This window comes from Nelusetta ayraudi, unplaced genomic scaffold, assembly GCF_046127955.1.
Source record: "Nelusetta ayraudi isolate G7.1 ecotype Tasmania unplaced genomic scaffold, CSIRO-AGI_Nayr_v1 ptg000070l, whole genome shotgun sequence".
In the NCBI taxonomy this organism is placed as follows: domain Eukaryota; kingdom Metazoa; phylum Chordata; class Actinopteri; order Tetraodontiformes; family Monacanthidae; genus Nelusetta; species Nelusetta ayraudi.
Window position 1 is genome coordinate 1,412,281 of NW_027466120.1, and position 20,148 is coordinate 1,432,428.

The 20,148-nt window shown below is 46.0% G+C and overlaps 3 protein-coding genes across 4 annotated transcripts; 2 read left to right on the forward strand and 1 right to left on the reverse strand.

Annotated features, from left to right (window-relative positions):
• The first annotated feature begins 810 nt into the window (after positions 1-810).
• On the forward strand, positions 811-8,001 carry LOC142898633 (tumor necrosis factor receptor superfamily member 1A). Its single transcript, XM_076041661.1, has 10 exons — positions 811-963; positions 1,448-1,529; positions 1,619-1,738; positions 2,590-2,718; positions 2,825-2,861; positions 3,238-3,374; positions 3,452-3,619; positions 4,089-4,126; positions 4,311-4,413; positions 5,217-8,001. Exons 1-10 carry the CDS (start codon positions 949-951, stop codon positions 5,585-5,587), a joined length of 1,200 nt encoding a protein of 399 aa, XP_075897776.1. The 5' UTR covers positions 811-948; the 3' UTR covers positions 5,588-8,001.
• Positions 7,499-14,168, forward strand: ttc34 (tetratricopeptide repeat domain 34). The gene is made up of 8 exons (XM_076041657.1): positions 7,499-7,633; positions 8,159-9,908; positions 10,204-10,426; positions 10,615-10,807; positions 10,971-11,137; positions 11,682-11,955; positions 12,056-12,270; positions 12,522-14,168. The coding sequence occupies exons 2-8, from the start codon at positions 8,221-8,223 to the stop codon at positions 13,065-13,067; spliced, it is 3,306 nt and encodes a 1,101-aa protein (XP_075897772.1). The 5' UTR covers positions 7,499-7,633; positions 8,159-8,220; the 3' UTR covers positions 13,068-14,168.
• LOC142898632 (5-aminolevulinate synthase, erythroid-specific, mitochondrial-like) lies at positions 13,594-19,544 on the reverse strand. 2 transcript variants are annotated; one of them, XM_076041660.1, is made up of 10 exons: positions 19,386-19,544; positions 18,013-18,296; positions 17,824-17,919; positions 17,512-17,734; positions 16,851-17,035; positions 16,570-16,749; positions 16,216-16,380; positions 15,075-15,343; positions 14,828-14,990; positions 13,594-14,167 (listed from the first exon to the last, which is right to left on the reverse strand). In XM_076041660.1, exons 2-10 carry the CDS (start codon positions 18,290-18,292, stop codon positions 14,004-14,006), a joined length of 1,725 nt encoding a protein of 574 aa, XP_075897775.1. In that variant the 5' UTR covers positions 18,293-18,296; positions 19,386-19,544; the 3' UTR covers positions 13,594-14,003. The 2 variants fall into 2 exon arrangements, with proteins under 2 accessions (XP_075897775.1, XP_075897774.1); XM_076041659.1 differs by lacking the exon at positions 19,386-19,544 and adding an exon at positions 18,619-18,647.
• Positions 19,545-20,148: the final 604 nt, after the last annotated feature.

Here is a 20,148-nt window from a genome sequence, read left to right on the forward strand (position 1 = left end):
GCCACTAAACAAATTTGCCAGAGCAACTGGACATTTCCATGAAACACTGACCTTATGAAAGCTTACCATGAAAAAGTGTGAATCAACACAAAATCTCTCCTAAATCAGGATTGGCCAAACTTTTATTGACTGGTGGTTCGCAATGAGTTTTAAAATGTGACAGAGGGGAGCCGGACCAGGAGCAGATGGATGGAGTGTTTTGGTGACCCACCTCATAGGTGAAAAAAATAAATAAATCATTGGATACGTATAAAACAAGTGCTTTAATGTCAAATGAAAATAAACAGAAGCGTTCCAACAAACTATCTCTTTGACGTCACTGAAAATTAAACAAATGAAATACAGCTGTTTACTACCAGCTACTGCTATTTAAAAGTAATTTAGAGTTATGTTAATCTTTGGGATATCATCATCATCACTGTGGCAGAAAACACAGGGAACCTTAAACATTAATAAGATTCATTGATACAGTTTCATGTTCGGGTCGCGCATGGCCCCTGGGCCGTAGTTTACCTGTGCTTGACTCATAACTATATATATTTTTAAATGTCAACAACGCACCAATACGTTTTTTGTTTTGTTTTGTTTTTAGAAAATGTGTCTACAACTTAGACCTTTTGTCTGTCATTGCGCTTTGCAGTGGTGTCAAAAGAAGCACAATACCATAAGTATTTGTGGGGTTTTTCTTTTGTGTGTGTTTTTTTTTTAACTTCTTTTTAATCTTACCATGATCTCAGTGTGTTTCCTGTTTCTGTACTTTTACATAGAACTGACAGTTCTGACGCATCACCTGACAGGCTTCATTGCCGCTGTTGCGTCTTACTTAGTGGGAAACAGCAGATGTTAGGAGGTTTCAATGTGTCATGCTGTCTGTGGACTTGGTGCCATCCCCGCTAGGTGAAGGTGTAAATCCACACCTGCTTATTTCCCTTACTTGACTCCACAGTCATGGATTTTTTACTGGTAGGTTCTAATGTTTCATTCATTTATTTATTTATTTTTAATTGTTTTTCACTAAGGATGCCAACAAAGACACAGCCTGTGTGTCTCCTCATTTTCTTGTATGCTCGTAACCATTCAACCATGAGCTAATGGCTGGAATGTTAGTAGGCTAAATGAGGCCATCTTCAACAACTTTGCTGAACCATAGATGTGTCATCATATTACATTTTTAACAAACTCTTGTCGCGCTGCCTTTTATGCGACGTTCTGTGCATACAATCATTTCGCACTTGCACAATCAAATTTGCTGATCTAATTTAAATAGTACAGATTATAACCCTGCAAGTGTACCTATGCAACCTCTGTTACACCCACATCACTGAAACTGCCTGCTGTCGTCCTTAGAGCATCTGTAAATATTCACATGTGGCAGATAGTTCAAATCTATTGAAATGGACAAGTGATAAGACTGTATGAGTGACTTCCAAAACTTCTCTTTTTGCAGGTTTTACCACTCACTCTGTCTTTCCTCACCACCGGTCTCTCTGACACCAATGACAGCAAGTGTATTCCAATGTGCCCTGCTGGTAAGTCATGACACGACGCCTTTGTAAAGCAATAAGTAAGTTAAACTGTCCACTCATCTTCTTTTCCCTTGTGTTTAATTATTTTCTAGGGTCCCACCGCACCGACGATTGCGGCAATAACACATACAGGTGTCAACCATGTGAGACCAACTCATTTACAGAAAGAACAAACCATCGACCTCGATGTTTGAAGTGTAGCAAATGTGAGAGTAAGTTTTGTCTGCCTTTGTTATTTGATAGAAAATATATTCATTCATTCATTCGTCTTCTATACCCGCTTATTCCTATTCAGGGTCACGGGGGTCAGCCTATCCCAGCTGTCTTAGGGCGAAGGCAGGGTGACACCCTGGACAAGTCGCCAGTTCATCGCAGGGCCTTAAAAATATATATATTCAAGGATTTTAAAGAGTAATTTATCTTCTGGGTTAAACTCATTTGTGATCAACTCTGTATCCATACAATGGACACTTCATTAGGCGCACCTTCCTCATGCCAGGTACCTAATAAAGTGGCCTGTGAGTGTTTAAATAGAGGCACTGCTCGAAGTGTTGTGTGCTCAGAGATGCTATTTTGCAGTCCTTGGTTGGAGCCAAGGGTTATTTTAGTTACTCTTGTCTGTGTCTGTGATCTACTCCCTGTGATCTTAGATCGATGACATCAACTAGTCATTTTCCTCCGCACAACTCCAGCTTACAGGAAATGTTCTCTTTTCGGGACCATTGTCGGTAAACCCTACACATTGTCGTGCGTGGCAATCCCAGTAGATCAGTAGTTTGTGAAATAAGCAGACCAGCAGCCCGTCTGGCACCAAAAGCCATGTTCACCACAATCAATGTCACTTCAGTCTGCTGACATTGCCATTCTGAAGCTCAATTTGAACTTCAGGAAGTTGTCTTCACTGCATCCATTGCCACATCACGTGGCACAATGTGATTGGCTGATTGTGTTAATAAGCAATTGAACATTCTATCTGATATCGCAGTAAGAGACTCTAAATGAATGGATATCAAGAGGTTACCGTCATTTTAGCTTTAACTTCAAATGTGTGTGCCATCTACAGAGCATGAAAAGCAAATAAAGGCCTGTGTCCCTGACAAAAACGTGGTATGTGCCTGTATTGACGGCTTCTACTCTGACAACGCAGACAACTCAAAAGACTGCAAGCGATGCCCTTGTGAGGAGTGTCGAGGTAAGTGAATTCACTATATTTTTTTGTTTCATGACTATTAAGCATCCTTAAGTCAAATAATAATAATAATGATAATCATAAAAATCCAATTTTATTTGTCTGTCAGGTAATAAAATCCTAAGGAAGTGCCAGGAATGTGACAGGTGAAGTATAATGGAGGTGGTGAAGGTTATAGTGTTATTGCAGTTATTGTCGAGCCAATGAGTTTGTGTTTTCTTCAAAGTTTATTAATATTTAATTTTATTATCCATACATTCATTTTTTTGGTTTTTATACTTATTCAATACTTTACTTACTTTTTTAACTTAAAGAATCAATATAATAGATAATAGATTGCAGTTCATGATAGTTTTTTCAATTTATGTCTTTATTTTGATTATTCAGTTATTATTATAGAATTATGAAACCTGTACATGTCAACCACTTTTGTTTTTGACAAAGATCGGCACAATGATTCTATGGCCTTTCAGCCTTTAAACAATCATTTATTTTCCTTTGCGTTCTCTACTTTGTCTTCAGGTGCTTGAATAACAGCGATTGCAGGACACGGTGTAAATATCTGCCAATGACGACCTCAACAACTTTATCTCCAAATTTGACAACGACCGTTTCTGTGCATGGATTCACCACTGGTGGGGACCTCGGCTTACACAAAGGTAATTTCTAAAGACGGCAGAGTATCTTCCTCTACCGGGGCAACAGCGTAAATCAGAAATGTGTCTCTGTTCCTCAGCAGTGAACCACGTCTTCTGGATGCTTGCTGCGGCTGTGGCGTCACTCCTCGTGCTCTTGTGGCTCCTGTGGCTCTGCCTAGAGAAGCTAGTCAAACTCTCCACCAGGTGTCCCTGCTGGGCTAAACCTAAAGGCCAGGAGCCGCACGGAGCCGAGCTCAAATCCAACGGTAAGCAGTGCAGAGAAGCTCTGTGGTGCGACGTCCACCTCACTTTGGACATCTTCACTTTCAAAGAGTCAAGTTTTTGTCCCTTCAAATTGCCTAAAAATATATATGGCAAATTATAGAAATACTTCTTAAAGATAAAGAAACCAACCACAAAGATTTATAAGCTAGCATGTGGTTATTTTTATTCATATATGTCAGAGAGTTTAAACAGCCGTCACCAGTGTCCATTATCAAATGGTTGAATTGAAGTAAAACGCACTACAAAATGTCCTTATGAAATATTACTGCAAGTACAGCGAGAGACTACAGTAAGAAATATTTCCTGTGTATATTATTGATTCAAGCAGGTGTTTTGATGCTATCATGAATAAACTCCTGTAGACAAGTCAATATTTAAAAGACATTTGAGTTCAATGGAAGCAACTCGAGCATGACACTTGTGCTAATGTATTGATTTTTCCTTTGACAGAGCAGTTTTCACACCAGAACTGCAGTCCCTGCGTAATGGTATGTGCTCTCCTTCACACGTTTTGTGATGTGTTGAGATAAGCACTGCAGTCCCGTAATGTGCAAAACCTCAAAAATGTGAAAGCCAAAGTTCACACGGTTGAGGTGAATATGTGAAATTGTTTAAAGCTGTTTCCTCACGTTTAAATCTTTTATTTTCAATTCTTTTTTCTTTTAAAATAAGATATTTGACACATCAGAGGAGACACCCAGCCCAAGTCTCAGTCCAGCAAACCCAGAACATCCAGACAGCGTTGCTCCTCTCTTGCCAAGTGCTAAACAGAAAGGTAAAGAGTCTGACCCCTGCTTTGACATAACAACTGTAACGCTAATATTTCAGGAGGAAGCCTAAATTGTAAAGTTTTATTTTATCAAACCAGTCTACAGCCAAAATACTTATTCATTTAATAATCTAGATACATAAAGTAACGTTCAGCGTTCGCTGTGTTTTTCCTTGTTAATTCTTTTGGTTAAAATAATGAAAACAATGCATTTAGTCACATTCAGCTTGTTGACATTTGTCGTTGGGTAAATATGTTTCTCACATGCGTTGTGACACTTCCGCCTGTCAAAGTCCATGAAGGGTTGCCATGCAGCTTCCGCAAGCCTGTAAAGCAAAGGTCGTGGGTTATCTCCTGATGACAATTGGGTGAAAAAATAACTCATGAAGCAACATGTCGGGGATCACATTGATCTGCTGTGGGGGAGGGTCACGACGCCTACAGTACATCCTGATCTGCCTTCGCACTCGGAACCGGTGGTTGGTTATGTCCCTGCTGGGTTCCCCTGTTTATCTTTCCACGTGAGCGAAGAAAAAGAAACTGTCTTGCGTGTCTGAGCTGCTTCAGTGTCTCGATGACCTTTAGTTTAGCCTGATTCTGGGTTTTTTAAGGTCACTTAGAACAGAACTCAGGCTGACATTCACCCTAAAAGACCACTTGCACTGACTAACATAAAGAAAACTTTTGGTGGAATTAAAGCTTTACTACTGCGTGACTAAGCAGCTGCTCCTCAACCTGTTCACACTCACGCTCATTTTCCACCGGGCAATTGACTCATCCGAAAGGTTTCTGCTTCTGTCTGTTTCCAGATGAGCAAGCCGAGGCGTGGCCGGCCGTCGTCCTGTACGCCATCATCAGGGAGGTGCCCCTGCGCAGGTGGAAGGAGTTCCTGCGCCTGCTCTCGCTGTCCGACCAGCAGATGGATCGGGTGGAGCTGGAGGCGGGCCTGAGCTCCACCGAGAGGCAGTACCAGATGCTGCGGCTGTGGAGCCAGCGCTCCGCCGCCTGCCTGGCCGACGTCCTCTGCGCCCTGCGCCACATGGAGCTGTTGGGCTGCGCTCAGCTGCTGGAGGAGAGCCTGGAGGAGATGCCCTGGACACCCGAAGTCAGGCTTCAAGTCAGGGCCACGGATCCAGCGGGATGGCATGGAGAGGCTGTGCCGGGAAAGAATGTCACATGATTATCATGCCGCATGAAACAACAAGTCAGCCAAACTCGTAGAATAACACACGCACACGCACACGCACAGGCACACGCACACACACACACACCTGTCCGACTTTCACTAAATTTTCCATATTTTCTTTTGTATGAACTGCTGAGTTTTATCAGCTGCCAAGATACTCTCATTTTTTCTCCCTCTTAGTTATTTCAAAGGACGGCACCTTGTTCATGTTGCACCACGTGTACATTTCAAACAAGCCAGACATCACAGATTGTATGCACATTCCAAATAGAAGCAAAAACTGTCCTGTTTGACTTTCATCAATGCAAACTATAAATACCTTTGGGGGTTCTGAACTGATTGTAGTTCTGATCTCCACCGTGACTCTTTCACTTTCACCTCTGGAGATGATGACTTGCCTACTGTGGCCATCGTGTGCCTTCAGCAGAAATACATGTCTGGGGGGTTTTCTGAGGTTTTTGTGACACACTGTAGCAACAAAGCAGAACTGGAATCTTAGTGGGAGGGAAACGGGCTAACCTTTTAGGACAAGAAAAAGCACCTTCTGCTAACAACTTCCTGCGTGGAGTTCAGGTTTGTAGATGTGGTGTGTAAGCATTATGGGGAAATTGTAATGGCTGCATCTTCACTGGTGTTTGTCAGGGGAAAATATTAGGCTGCTTGTGAGGCAGCATTGCAGTGTGTTTTTTTTCCATGTGGCGCTTTCCTGCAAAACACACACACACACGTACACACACACGCACACACACACACACACGCACACACACAACGGCAATACCCACAGGAAGCCTGCTTTTCAACTCCTCCACACATTTATTCCACCCAAACCATTTGTTTCCTGTTGCAAATTCATGGTATCTCACTTTGAGAGTTCTTTTTCAATGTCAATTCATTTTGCCATCAGTGAAGCTGTTGGACTTTCCCCACGCCTGGTTATTATAACTATTATTATATTTCCTGTAATTTGAGACTTAACTTTGACACCTATATGTGTGTTCATGATGAATTAACTATTTTATATGACTGTGTTTGACTTACGATGTATATGTAGTTTTAAAGCTCATTGTGTGGATTGTTGAAAATGGATTCGGCCTTTTTCTTTTTTTTTTCCTTCCTCGTATACACGCGGTATATTGACCCTTAAGTCATGAAACCGTGTCGAGGCGTGGTGTGGCTTCCATAATGTTTTTGACCACCAGGTGGGGCTGCCGCCCGAGTGTCTGAGGAGCAGCTGGTGCGCACCAGACAAAGAAAAGTGTTGACAGGGCTCTTGAAGATCCTTTATTCCTCCGGTGGATTAGACCGGTCACATGAATTGCAAATTCTGCCACGAAAAGAACAGCTGTCCTGCATTGTCCCATTCTCCTATGAAGGCAGCATACAATGCCCAACTCGGAATTAACATGAAAATAAAAATACAAAAAAGTCTTAAACAACCCAGAAGCAATTTATTTTTTCTTCTTTAAAAAAATAAAAAAAATAAATCATAGATCAATATGAATACTCTTTCAAATTGTGTTAGTTCACACGGTCAAAACCCTTTCAGGAATAATAAAACGCATTGTATTCTGCTATAGTATTCTTTAAATTAATATTAATGTAACCCCTTAAACTGTCCAACTTCAGAAATATTTTTATTCAACCGTCATAGGCAATGATTAAACTGTAAAAAAAATTTCAAATTTCAAATCGCTTAATTAAAAAATACATTGTGAAGCCGAAAGCTGCGCCTTTTCCTACTAGCGCGAGCGTCTCCATGGCAACCGGAACCGTCCGTCCAGAGACAACAGTTGCTGGACCGTCCAGTGCTGGAGGAAGGTAGGAGAAGCAGGCGGCCGTCCTGACTGCATGCTCTGTGTCTCTGTCGCCGAGCGATTCCGTTTGTTAAAGGGCCGAAAAGTTTTCGTTTGTTGCCGGAGGGGGAACTCGCTGTGTCGGCCCGACACTCGGAACCCGGTGTTCAGTTACCAACATGGGGCCACGGATCTCTGTTGTCATGACGGTGGCAAGCCGGCATTGAACGGACGACAAATAACTTCGGTAGGTTGTCTGATTTCCCTCTAACTTCTCCAGCTTTCAGGTTGTGTCGTGGACTGTGTGGACAGGAAAGAGAGGCAGGTGGTCACTGGTGCCTTCACTGTGGCACATCAACCCAAACATTTCATTATTACCATTAATGATGAAATGATGGAGCTCATCAGATGGAGGTCAGCTTGCCAGAACGTCAAGTCACAGTAGAACTTGACATTCACAGTAGAACTATTTGTGGTTTCACTTTATCGTGTAATGCTAATAGTGTTGTTCTGAGGAACATATTTTATATTTATATATATATACATATATGTGTGTGTGTGTGTGTGTGTGTGTGTGTGTGTGTGTGTGTGTGTGTGTGTGTGTGTGTGTGTGTGTGTGTGTGACGAAAACAACAACCCCGTCATGTATTTGACAAGTCTCATGAGTTGTTTAATTTTAAAGTTGTGGTGGGAAGATACATAATTCAATAATTAATTCAATAATTACTTCAATAATTACTTCCTTTTTAATTTGTTTTGTTTACCAACACAGGTCACACAACAGTGAACGGGTGAAAGACAACAATACAAACACAGAGAGTGAGTGTCTCCCCCATGATGACTGCCATTGTGCGACCCGGCGTGAACGTTGCAGAACTTTGCAAGCAGGCGGACAAGCTCCTCCAGGCTGGACAGCTGCAGAGGGCCACCTCCCTCTACATGTCCGCCTTCAGGACCCACGCCGCCTCCACCGCAGCCAACCTGCGGAGCTCCAAGTCTGACCTGAGTGGGGTGGCGTCCACCCTGGAGGGCTGGCTCGACGGCCACGCTGAGAACCAGTGTCCGGAGGGTCTCAGCAGGGGTCTGGTGGCAGTGTTTCTATCGACGATCTGTCCCAACAACCTGTCCGCCACCATTTTTAAAATGGAGTCGCTGCTCAACGGCGGCGGCCACAGCTGCGAGGAGATCTCCGACCGCTGCGCCTCTCTCCTGGAGGCGAGGCGGGACCCTCCGCCACGAGAGCCATCGCCCCTGCTGCTGGAGTTGGTCCAGGCCCTCGCCTGCCTGCTCTCAGAGCACCACGTGACAGAGGGCCTGAGACTCTACCTCAGGGCTTATCAGAGCGACAAATCTCAAACTGTGTCTCTGGTGAGCAGGAGACACGTTCAGCACATACCCAGGATTGTGCGTTCGTTTTCGGACCACGTTTGGCACTCGCGCGCCTCCTCGATGTTGCACCACGATTGCATGAAGGTGCCAACGGAGGAGCCCGACCGCACAGATTGGCAGGAGGCCTCTTTGATTATTGACTTTTTGTTGGCCATCGCGCCCAGTAACAAGGAAGTCCTGGAACTTCAAGCGGCCAATTTGTTTTGGATCGGCAGGTTTGAGGACAGCGTCCAGGCGTACTCAACTCTCCTGGAGCATTTTGGGACGAGGACGCCCGAGCCTTGGTCGGATGCCTCGGAGAGGAGGGCGGAGCTCCTGACGGCCCGCGCGGCTGCCTCCTTGTCGGCAGGTGGACGGGCTGCCGAGGCCTGCAGGGACCTCGGCGAGGCGTTTGAACTCCACCCGGCTGCTGCTCGCGCCTGCTTCCAAAGACTGTTTGCAGACCGGGGCACAGGCGTCATCACTCGCCACCACATCCGCCAGCAGGCAGAGAGGGGCCTCACCAGCTACAGGGAGAAGGTCCTGGTCCGGCCAGACCTGCGCTCCACCGAGGGGGTGGAACTGCTGGATCCAGTGATCGTTCTGCTGCGCACCCTGTGCCATTTAGAGTCTGATGGAGGAGGTAGAGAGCTGCGGGTTCGACTGGCCGAGTGTCTCCTTCTCCGCGGTGAGCACAGGGAGGCGCTGTCTATCTGCAGCCAGCTCGCTGCTGCCCAAGGTCAGCACCGCTACCAAAACACGGTGCAGGTCCTTCGTGGATATGCGCGACTTCTCACCGATGACCACAAGGGGGCTTTGGAAGACTTCCAAGCGGTGATTGAGCATAGCGCCCCCCACCCTTCCAGCTGTGTCCGCGCACTGTGCGGCAGGGGTCTCCTTCGCATGACGGGCGGTTTGAACTACCTCACGGCTCTGGACTATGTGACTGCCAGCAGGCTGCAGCCTCAGGAAACGGCGCTGACAGTTCGCTGCTTGGTGCCGTGGAACTGCCGCGGGCTGTTGTTCACTGTATTGTTGGAACAAGGACGAGTCATGCTCGAGGGCGCTGGGGAGTCCAAGCTCGGTGCCGGCAGAGTCTCCAAACCATCGCAGCAAGGGGATCAGCTTCAGAAGAGGGACGACCACAGATCAGGGTACGGCAGTCACCTCTCACCCCGAACGCTGTCCGGTTAGAATACAGGTGGAATACAATAATGTTGTGGTGAGCGCTGTCACCTCACAACAGGAAAGTCCCAGGTTTGATTCAAACCCAGGACAAATAGTTCAAAGACATGAATTGGCAACTCCAAATTGTCCAATGTCGTCAGCATAAATGTGAACGTTTGCAAGTCTCAATTGGATCCTCTCTTGTAATATGAGGGAGTGAGCTACCAAAGACACCAAAACTTACTGTCTTTTTCTTTCCTGCTCTTCCTCTTCCTGTATCAGGACTCCTGCTGGTGTCCAGTCACTGGCTGCCCTGCTGACTGAGCTCCAGCCTGGTTCCGATGGCCCTCAGATTCTGGCAGCAGATGCCTTGTATCAGCTCGACCGGGTGGAGGAGGCCTACCGGCTGCTGCTCTCGGTTGGACCCAACGTTCCCCGGGCACCAATCCTGGCTCGCCTGACACTTCTACAGCTGCGCAGAGGCTTCCTGTATGACACCAATCAGGTACGTTGTGGTTTGAGGCAGTTGGAACTGAATTTTCCACAGCTTGAAAAGTTGTTTCAGGCGAGTTCTGAAGGCTGAAAGGTAAGTGAAACAAAGAAATCAACCTAAACTGTAATGGTCAGGAAAGCTAAAGTTTGAATGTTAAGGTTATCCACATTCCACATTCAGTTGATCACTTTTCCTCACAGTTGCTGAAAAAGCTTCTTCAGTGTGGAGATACCAGCTGCCTGCGCCCCCTGTTGGCGGTGGTGCAACAGAAGGATCGGATGCTGCTGCACGCTCACTGCCACGCAGCAGCAAAGTGCATCCTGGAGGAGAAACAGGAGAGAGAAGCTCTCAGGGATGCTGTGGCTTATCTTTCCATTGCTATTATGGCCTCTGGTGATTTTCAAGTTGTTCTTTTTTTTGATAGTATACCTGTACTCATAACTCATTTCAGTGTCTGACTACTTAGTAGTCTAGGCATGTTGACTAAGAGCTGAGCACATATAAAAAGCTGCTTGAGCATCAGAGCATATTGTGAAGTCAGCTGCCTGTGTTTTAGGTGGTGAAGGAGCAGACTCCCTGCTGGAGAGAGCAAGGTGCTACGCCTTACTGGGTCAGCGCAAGACTGCCATCTTTGACTTCAGTGCCATTCTTAAGGAGCATCCAAAACATGTCCAGGCCCTGTGTGGACGGGGCTTCACCCATCTCATGCTGAACCAACAGCAGGTATTCACAAGTATTGCTAGCGAGCGAGCTAATATAGTGAATTGTGTACCTTTTGAAATCGAGGTAAGACCAATATGAGCTTGGTTGGTTTTGTATGTATTTATTCAGCATTCTAATAGATTACTGAGTAGGTTATTGTTGATAATCATTAACAGTAACACTGTCATTAGCTGTCACACAACCAAGCTAAATAATACAACTTTAGATGCAAACTACACAATTGACTAGATGTGTCCCTGTTTTATTTGAACTACGTCTTACCTGTTTAGTACGGAGAGTAAAAATGAATTTTCACATCATTAAAATGTGTGGTTGTTAGTTAGCGAGTGGATACCAACTTTACCTAGTATGCTAACATCATCAGTCACTTCACATCAGGCACATCAGTCACTTTTTGTTTTTGGACCGGTTAGAATCCCCAAAATACTGCACTGCATTTTTGTGCACTTCTTGGTGTGAACATGTATGCATTTGAAATATTTAGAATGGAAGTTTGACTTTAGAGCGCTTCCAATGCATTATTTGAATGATATTTTCTCCCCAGGAGTGCACTCGTGACATCCTGGCAGCTCTTCGAATAAACACTGACACAGTCGTCAAAGACGTCCTGTCGCTCAAGGAGAAAGCACGGGCACTGGTCTGTGATTGGCTACATCAGTTCTGCAGAACCAATCTATCGAGTGTTTTGGTCTCCTCTGCGCCTCCCTGTGATGAGGAACAATTAAGAGAGGCGTTTATAATTGGTGGCGCTCTGATGAGAACCGACGGCAGAGACCCCAGATGGCACCTCCTGTATGTGGACATTCTCTTAGCCAAAGGTTAGAGGGGAACTTTCTGGTCCCGTATGTGCCACTTTGTGTTTGATTCGTAAACTTTGCTCCTTCATGGTCTACGTTGTGTCCGATTCATCTTCTCCAGGTGAGGCTCAGGCAGCAGGCGCTCACCTGTGCCAGGTGTTTGGCCAGGAGCCAAGAGATGCAGCCGCCCAGGCCAGGGTGGGTGTGGTGGAGGCCTTGAAGCAGAAGTACTGCAGGGCAGCTCGCAGGCTCAGCAGACTGGCTGAGAAGGATTCGTCCAGCCTGGACTTCCTTCTGAGCCTGATTCCAATCAGTCAGAGAAAAAACATGGCACAGGTAAGCACACGTGCAAGAGTCGCAGGTTTTTATGTTACTAATCCTTAATAAATTTAGTCTTTCCAACGATGTGTGATCCTTTGTCTTTCTGTGACTTTCCCTAGTGCATGTCTGCATATTTGAGTGTGTTATCTGCATATACTGTCCACGGTTTGATCACTTTGTTTTGTCTTTCTTATTGCCAATCTTGGAGACAAGCCAGCTTCTATTTTTAAAACATAATGATATGTTCATGGTCTTTGTTCTCTCAGGCGGCAGCCCAGGAGGCCAGCCGTCTGTCGTCAGGTGGTCACTGTCACCAGGCGGTGACGCTGCTGACTGTGGCCATACAAGCAGCAGGAAACCAGCAACTCCATCTTCTCCGCCAGCGAGCCTCCTGCCTTGCTCAGCTGGGCTCGCACGAACAGGCCGTGGCTGACCTGGACGCTGTTTTCCAAAGGCGCACTGGATGTGACGCCGCCTACTCGGATGAGCTGGAGGTCTGGGTGGAGGACCTGTGTCAGCGAGGCAGCAGCCTGGTGCACTGCTCCAGGGAGGCAGCCGCCCTGGACGACTTTGCCCAGGCGCTGGAGCTCCACAGGGCTCGAGCTGAGGAGTGTGTGGAAGCCGGTCTGGGGAGGCTGCGTCTGGCTGAGTGCTTCCTGCGGGGGGCGCTGCAGCACTACGGGCAGCAGCAGCTCAGGAAAACGTGGACGCTGATTGAATGTGGCCTGATGGTGGACGGCGAGAACGCAGAGCTCCGCAGACTGAGGGCAAAGGTAAAGCGGGAAGTTGCCAGCCCCTGTAACGTCAACTAGTGTTGAGGGTTGAATTGTTACCTCGAGGAGGAGCCCCGAGGCTGCAGTTTCTGTGTTCATTCTGCAGGACATCTTGTAAAAGTCAATTTTAAGGCCCTCTCCGTAAGATTTGGAGGCATCTAGCAGTGAGAAAGAATGTTTCTAACAGCGTTAGTCCTTGTTTTCTGATGCGACACATGGTCACATCTTTCTTAAGGGCGCGTCCCAGGATAACAGGTTTTCCTCTGGTCGACTGATGCTTTGTCGCCACTGTATCGCGCCCTAACTTGTGGACTTCTTATGAAAATATTACATCATTCTTTTGTGTTGAAACATGCAGCTGTTGTTTGTTTTCAATGACTTTATTCAACTTAAGTGTAAAGTTAGTCCTTTTTTTCATCATCATTATTATTCTCCTAAACTTCAAACATTGGGCCTTTAAATTCATAGTACCAATAGTAATGTTTGAGTAATTGGTGAAGTCATAATAACAGCAAGGCACCGTAGAAAAATGTATAAGTTGCAGAACAGCCACCCAACTCCTGTCATCCCTATGTCTTGTTTTTATTGTAATAATTAAAATATGGGCAACTACATTAGTATGGAACTGGTCACAAAGTGTTATGGTCACCATGATATTATCATTCAAAATGTATCATGAAACATGAGATCAAATATAACCATAACACTTAAATAACAGATATGCAAAAGTGCCTGGTGTGCAGGTTGATATGCTTTTGAACTAGAGTAGAAAGCACACCTTTATTTAATCACATGCACCAAAAGCACTACAATTAATCACGAATAAATGCTGGAAATCATAAATTTCATACTTAAAAAATTCCTTTCAGTTCTCTTCTTAGCAGTACGTAAGAGTTTTAAAAGGGCACCAGGAAAAGCTTGTTAAATGCACACACACGCTACGACTTGTGTTGAGGTCCTATGTGCACACCAGCGTCACACAGCCACGGTGATGTACTCGGGCTCCATGTTGCCGAAGTAGGATTTCTCCCACTCACTCATCAGGTCAAAGTGCAGTGGGCGGTCGCAGAAGTTGCAGGAAGCTGTGGCCGGGCTGCTGAGCAGGAGCCCTGCTTCCTGCCACACCTCCACCAGCTTATCTGTGAAGGATACACAAGCACTTGTAACAGAACATCTCATTGACAGGATTCATTTATCTACTCCCCGCCCCTGAGATAAGTTCTTTTGTACAGTTTCTTAAAATCTTTGGGTTTATTTCAAATTTCCAGTGTCAGTTCGGCTGTTTTATTTATGTGATAATGACGTCTGGCTCTGAAATGACAGGACCCACTCAGCATCCGCACATATCTCTTTTTAATCATCGAGCTTCTGCAGCTTACAGTGTCTGCATCCTAGTTTTAACACAGCCAAAGGGCAGCTGATTGGGAGAATTATGATTTGATCTGTGTGTCTGGTGTGTCATAAGAGCAACTGAAAACTTTTCTTTTCCTGAAATCTTACAAAATGGATGGTCAGGATTTTAGAATTTAATTCCATACCATCCAGCTGCCATGCAAAGTTTAGCATGACATCTAGAATGTTGAATGTGGTTGTTTTCAACCCATTTAATTCAATATCTCCCCCCCCAAAAATAATAATAAGAACAACATTTCCTTTGGACCTGTATGCACAACAGATGGCTGCCCAGAAACCGATAAATGTCTTTCAAGGGGAAACATAAATAAATCCAGCATCCCCACTTAATTTGATTAGACCAGGACTTTGCCGGCGTAGTTCTGCTAGAAACTGACAACACTCACCCACAAAGTACTCCATCATGGCCGGGTCGTGGTGGGGAGAAGGAGCCAGGCGCAGAAGCTCCTCCCCGCGGGGCACCGTGGGGTAGTTGATGGCCTGCACGTAGATGTTGTCCCTCTCCAGCAGGGTGTCGCACACCTTGGTGTTGAGCTCGGCATTGCCCACCTGTCAAACCCGTCGTTGGAAGGTGAGATTAAGGTGATTAGGGAGGAAAGACTTTGTCTTTTCTTCCCAGTGGAGGCTCTGTACCTGGATGGGGATGATGTGACTGGGGCAGTTGACCACCGGCAGACCCTTGTCCATGAGCAGCTGCCTCATGTGTTTGACGTTTCTCTGGTGGGCTCTGCGCAGCGCCTGTCCCTCCTGGCTCTTCAGCACCCGGACGGACTCCAGTGACCCGGCCAAGACCATCGGCGGCAGGGAAGTGGTGAAGATGAAGCCGGCTGCAAAGGAGCGCACCGTGTCCACCAGGGCGGCGCTGCTGGCAATGTAGCCTCCAACACAGCCGAACGCTTTGCCTTGAACGGACAAAGAACAACAGTCTGTTCTGTCTGTCTGACAGGTGAGGTTGGAACACACAATATGTCGGGTTTCATACTGTACAGCACCAAATTTTCTAAATGAGACAGTTTGACAAAATGTCAAAGGTGTCCCACTGCGAAAACGCACCTGATTCCAATGGTCAGCCAGACATCAAGCCTGAGCTCAATTATTGCAATCAGGTTTGTTCAAACAGTTACAGGTGCCTCGTAGAACATACATTACATGGATGTAACAGAACTAAAAGACTGGACAGTTTAGTTTTTTCTCAAGACATTTGCATTGTTGTGGTTTCACGTAGGCTTAAGCGTTTCACTGTTCAGTGCAAAATGTGCAACATACTGCGGAAACCCCTCCTATCACCTAAGGCAACCAAATCCAATGCAAAGGCAATGACAACACAGTAGTTGACATGAAATAGAGTGAGTGTTTCGACAGGAGGCTACAAACAGAGGGCATCTACTGGAATCTGTTTTGGAAAAAAATTCATTGAAAATGGGTAAAATGGGAAATATGGTACCTTTTATTAGACTTTTTTTTTTTTTTTTAGGTTTTTCCCCAGGCCTCAAACACTACAGCCGTCCCTGCTCAGAGAGCGTCACACTGCACACACTCCATGTTGTGTGTGTTTAAAACAACTCGGTCCTGATTTAACCTCCGCTGCTTCTTCAGCATTCATTTAATCAACGTCAGAGTGCTGCGCTTGTCACAACCCTTTCAGCGCCCTGTTGGCAGAATAGTGCTGGGTGTTGCTAAGCACTGTAAGTAGACTTGTTTAAAACCATTAGCCCTGCCCTTTCAGCGTCACAGAAAATGAAAAGAGGTGTGTGTTTGCCTTAAAGTCGCTCACCCAGAGTCCCGGAGACGATGTCGATCTTGTGCATGACATTGTCTCTCTCTCCGACGCCAGCGCCGTGGGCCCCGTACAGGCCCACAGCGTGAACCTCGTCCACAAACGTCAGCGCTCCGTAGCGATGAGCCACGTCGCACAGCTCCTCCAGCGGACATATGGCACCTGTAGGTCCCCGGAGAATGAGGTGTTATATTTAGAAGTGGCGTGACTCTGCGCAGCACATGTCGCCACTGTGCATGATCTTGACTGCAGTGCGCGAGTGGGATGAATAAATTGAATAAATAAAATAAACAATAAATCAATAATTTGTCATATAATATGTATTATCATCAAATGTGCGACGCTGCTCACCGTCCATAGAGTGCACCGTCTCAAACGCCACTATTTTGGGCGTGCTGGGGTCGGCCCTCTGCAGCAGCTCCTCCAGGTGTCGGCTGTCGTTGTGGCGGAAGATGAACCGCTTGGCCCCGCTGTTCCTAATGCCTTGAATCATCGACGCGTGGTTCCCGGCGTCGGAGTAGATCTCACACCCTGGAAGACGGATGCGGCGTAATTCAACCTCCCTTCAATCCCGTCAGACAATCAGATTGGATGAGGAGAACCCAACCAGTGTGCCGGAGAAGAGTCTTTACCCGGCAGCATTTTGGCCAGAGTGAAGAGCGTGGAGTCATTGGCCACAAAGCAGGAGGAGAAGACCAGGGCGGCGTCCTTCTGGTGCAGCTGGGCCAACTCCTTCTCCAGAACCACGTGGTAGTTACTGGTGCCCGATATGTTCCTGGTGCCTCCTGCTCCTGCGCCATGCTTCTCCAGGGCATCACTGTGGTCGGCCAGGGGGAAATGAAAAAGTTGTCAAGCACGCCAACCCCTTAAGTGTGTCTCCAAAGTTGGTCCCTTATTTTGAAAGGAAGTTTCCAGTTGCTACTCGAAGGTAAAAGTTGTGGATCTACTTCCACGTCGACATCAGAGAAGCCCTCGCTGCCAAGTATATGAGCGCATGGTAGGATTTGTATTAGCTTTGGGATTTGAGTTTATAAAAACAAAACCACCTCAATGAAAGGATGCACAATGCAAGGCAAGTGCTATTCAAAAATAAATATAGCAAATATATAATAAAGCAAATGTAAATGTGAAAAAATCAGGGACTTTTCAACTCGGGCATATACTAGAACATAGGATCGCCACGTGAAGCTTGAATTTGTTTTCCACTCCACGACTGCTTGTTTTCTAAATTTCATCTGGCCTTGACTCGAGACTCAAGACTCCATTTGGACCTAACGCCACTCTTCTTTCTACCTGATGGCGCCGAGGACCCGCGGGTGCCGACTCATCCCCAGGTAGTCGTTGCTGCACCAGACGGAAACCTGTGATGTGTTGCGCCCAGACACGGAGTAGTCCTGAGCGAACGGGAAGGCCTCTGCGCTCCGGTTCACCGTCTTGAACACCCTGTACGTGTGGTCCTTCATTTTCTCCGCAATCTTCTCATCGAAGAAGCCATCGTAGTCAAAACTGGGGCCGCCTGCGGGATGAAAAAACGTCTTATGGCACCTGAAGAGCCCAAATCCACATCAAAAAATTGGATAACCTTCGAATCAAATGTAAACGTACCCATGTTGTCTTTGAGGAGGTGGGTCACGGTGTTGGTCGTAGCAGGTTTTGGCAAGACCGAATCCTTCAGACCCTTCAGCAGGGACGCCATCAAACCTGTGAAAGTGAAGAACCGGGCCTGTTACCCAGTTTTAAGATCCTCCCCTCCTCCTGTTGGCGACCTTACTCTCGACAATCTCATCGACCTACCTTGCTTGATGTCCTCCTGCACTTCAGCACTGGCCTGGACCATCCCGATCTGGGAGGTGACAAAGGGGCAACTCTTGGACACCGGCGTGGCCAAGAGTTGGGCTGGGCTGACGGCTGAGACCTTCAGCTTGGCCTCCAGGGAGTCTGCAGCGCTGACGCTGATCTGGCGAGCGATGATGGGACAGCGATCGGCCAGGGACAGCAGGGCCGCTCCTGTTCTCCTCAGAGCCGGCTTGGGAGCGGACTTGAGGTAGGGGCAGTGATGGAGGAAGGCGGCCATTGTTCTGTTGGCAGGAAAACAGAATTATGTCTATAAAAATAAGAGGGAATAACTAATGTAATAAAGTTCATCCATACATCAAATACCTTCCAATACATTCATGGATTGAGAGCAAAGTTACTCCATTGGAGCAACACGTACAACGAGGATGCCTGTTTATTGACTTTATATATAAAAATTCAGAGCACATATGTCATTTTAGGTCCGCATAAATGTAACACGGCGAGAGCGGCAGCGCCTCCCCCAGGGTGCGGCAGGTCGCTGCTGCTTATCTCCCCACTGCAGGCGCCGCTCAGCACCCTTGACAGACGTCATCAGCTGATTACCGAGAAGTCGCCATCAAATAATCCTCTCTAAAACACAGCGGACGCGTCAAAAAATTCACTTCAGCCAGCATGCGTCATTTTTTTTCCTCCTGCACTTGAATTGTTCTCTGACGCACGGACATGAAAGGGAATTAATTGGATTTAAACCTGCCAAAGAAAGGGAGGGAAAAGTGTTTTTAGGAGCAAGATTTTTATTTTCAGATTTTAAGGGATTGTGAGCTGTGAACTGTGAGGGTACTTGTAGCTGTAGTTTTGTTTACAGGGGGCAACTGAAAATGTCTTTAAAAATCTCCTGTGGTTGGCTGATAAGGCACTTTGTGGAAATGTGGCTTTCTCTTGCGGGCAGATTTTTTTCTGACCTTCCAAACAAGTCACAAGTGTTCCTTTCTTTAAATATGTTAAGCAAATAATGACGCGAATAAGCACACCTGTCCTGTTACATGACATTTGTAGTTCACTGCACCACAAATGTACACATAAACATTTACAAACGCAACAAATTTATAGCTTTCTCTACATTCAGTGCTTTTAATATGGCAGCGCATATAAGGAATTATTCAACTCTACTTCAATGATACAATTTCAAGCCAAAAAAATCTAAATGATTACCTCTGCGGCTTGTTAAAACAAACAAACAAACAAACAAACAAATGTATCCTCCAAAACACACATCTATTAAAACAGATAGTAACACAAACATTGACAGTGATAGCAAACATTGCAATTAGCCAGCGTACAGCGTGGAGGCAGACCGGCGGGGAGCTCACCTGTTGACCTGCACTGAGGACGAACTTCCAAATAGCAAATAGACAGAAGATCAGCAAGTGTCAACTCATTGGTGAGATGTTCAGGAGCATTATGCAATCGAGCGAGCCCCCACCCCTCACAGATACTGCCACTGTGGGGCCACCCAGTGAGAGGGTGTCTATGGGAGTGTGTGTGTGTGTGTGTGTGTGTGTGTTCAAGAGTTTAATGATAAGCCTCTGATGGGACTGTGACCCTAACTGACCATACTTAGTGGATGCCTGACCTTCACTTTGATGTCCGTTTGAAGCAGTTTTGCTGCTGCTACAGAAGTCTTCATTCCTAGGAATGCAGAAATAAACTTGCATGAAGTTCTTTGAAGATTTGCACCAAAATAAACTATTGCCCAGTGGAGCCTAAAAAAAATGAATTTCTATATTAAAGTTGTGATAGTTTTCATTTCATTCATATTTAATCCCTCTGTAATGTGTAGTTTAAACAAACTGATGTGTGTGTCTGACAGTTTCTGTCATTTTAAACGTTTTTCCACAGAATATTGAAGCATTTGTTATAAACTACAAACCTTTGAAATGGGCTTCAGTTTAAACGAGGCACAGCCTGCTGATTAAACTTCCTGTGTATCACTCTGGTACTCGCTCAACTGTCAAACCCAGTCCATAGTTTCTAATGAACCAATCAGACCACATCACATATTAACGCCTAGATGAGAAGTAAACCGTGGTTCTGCTCTCTCTCTCTCTCTCTCTCTCTCTCTCTCTCTCTCTC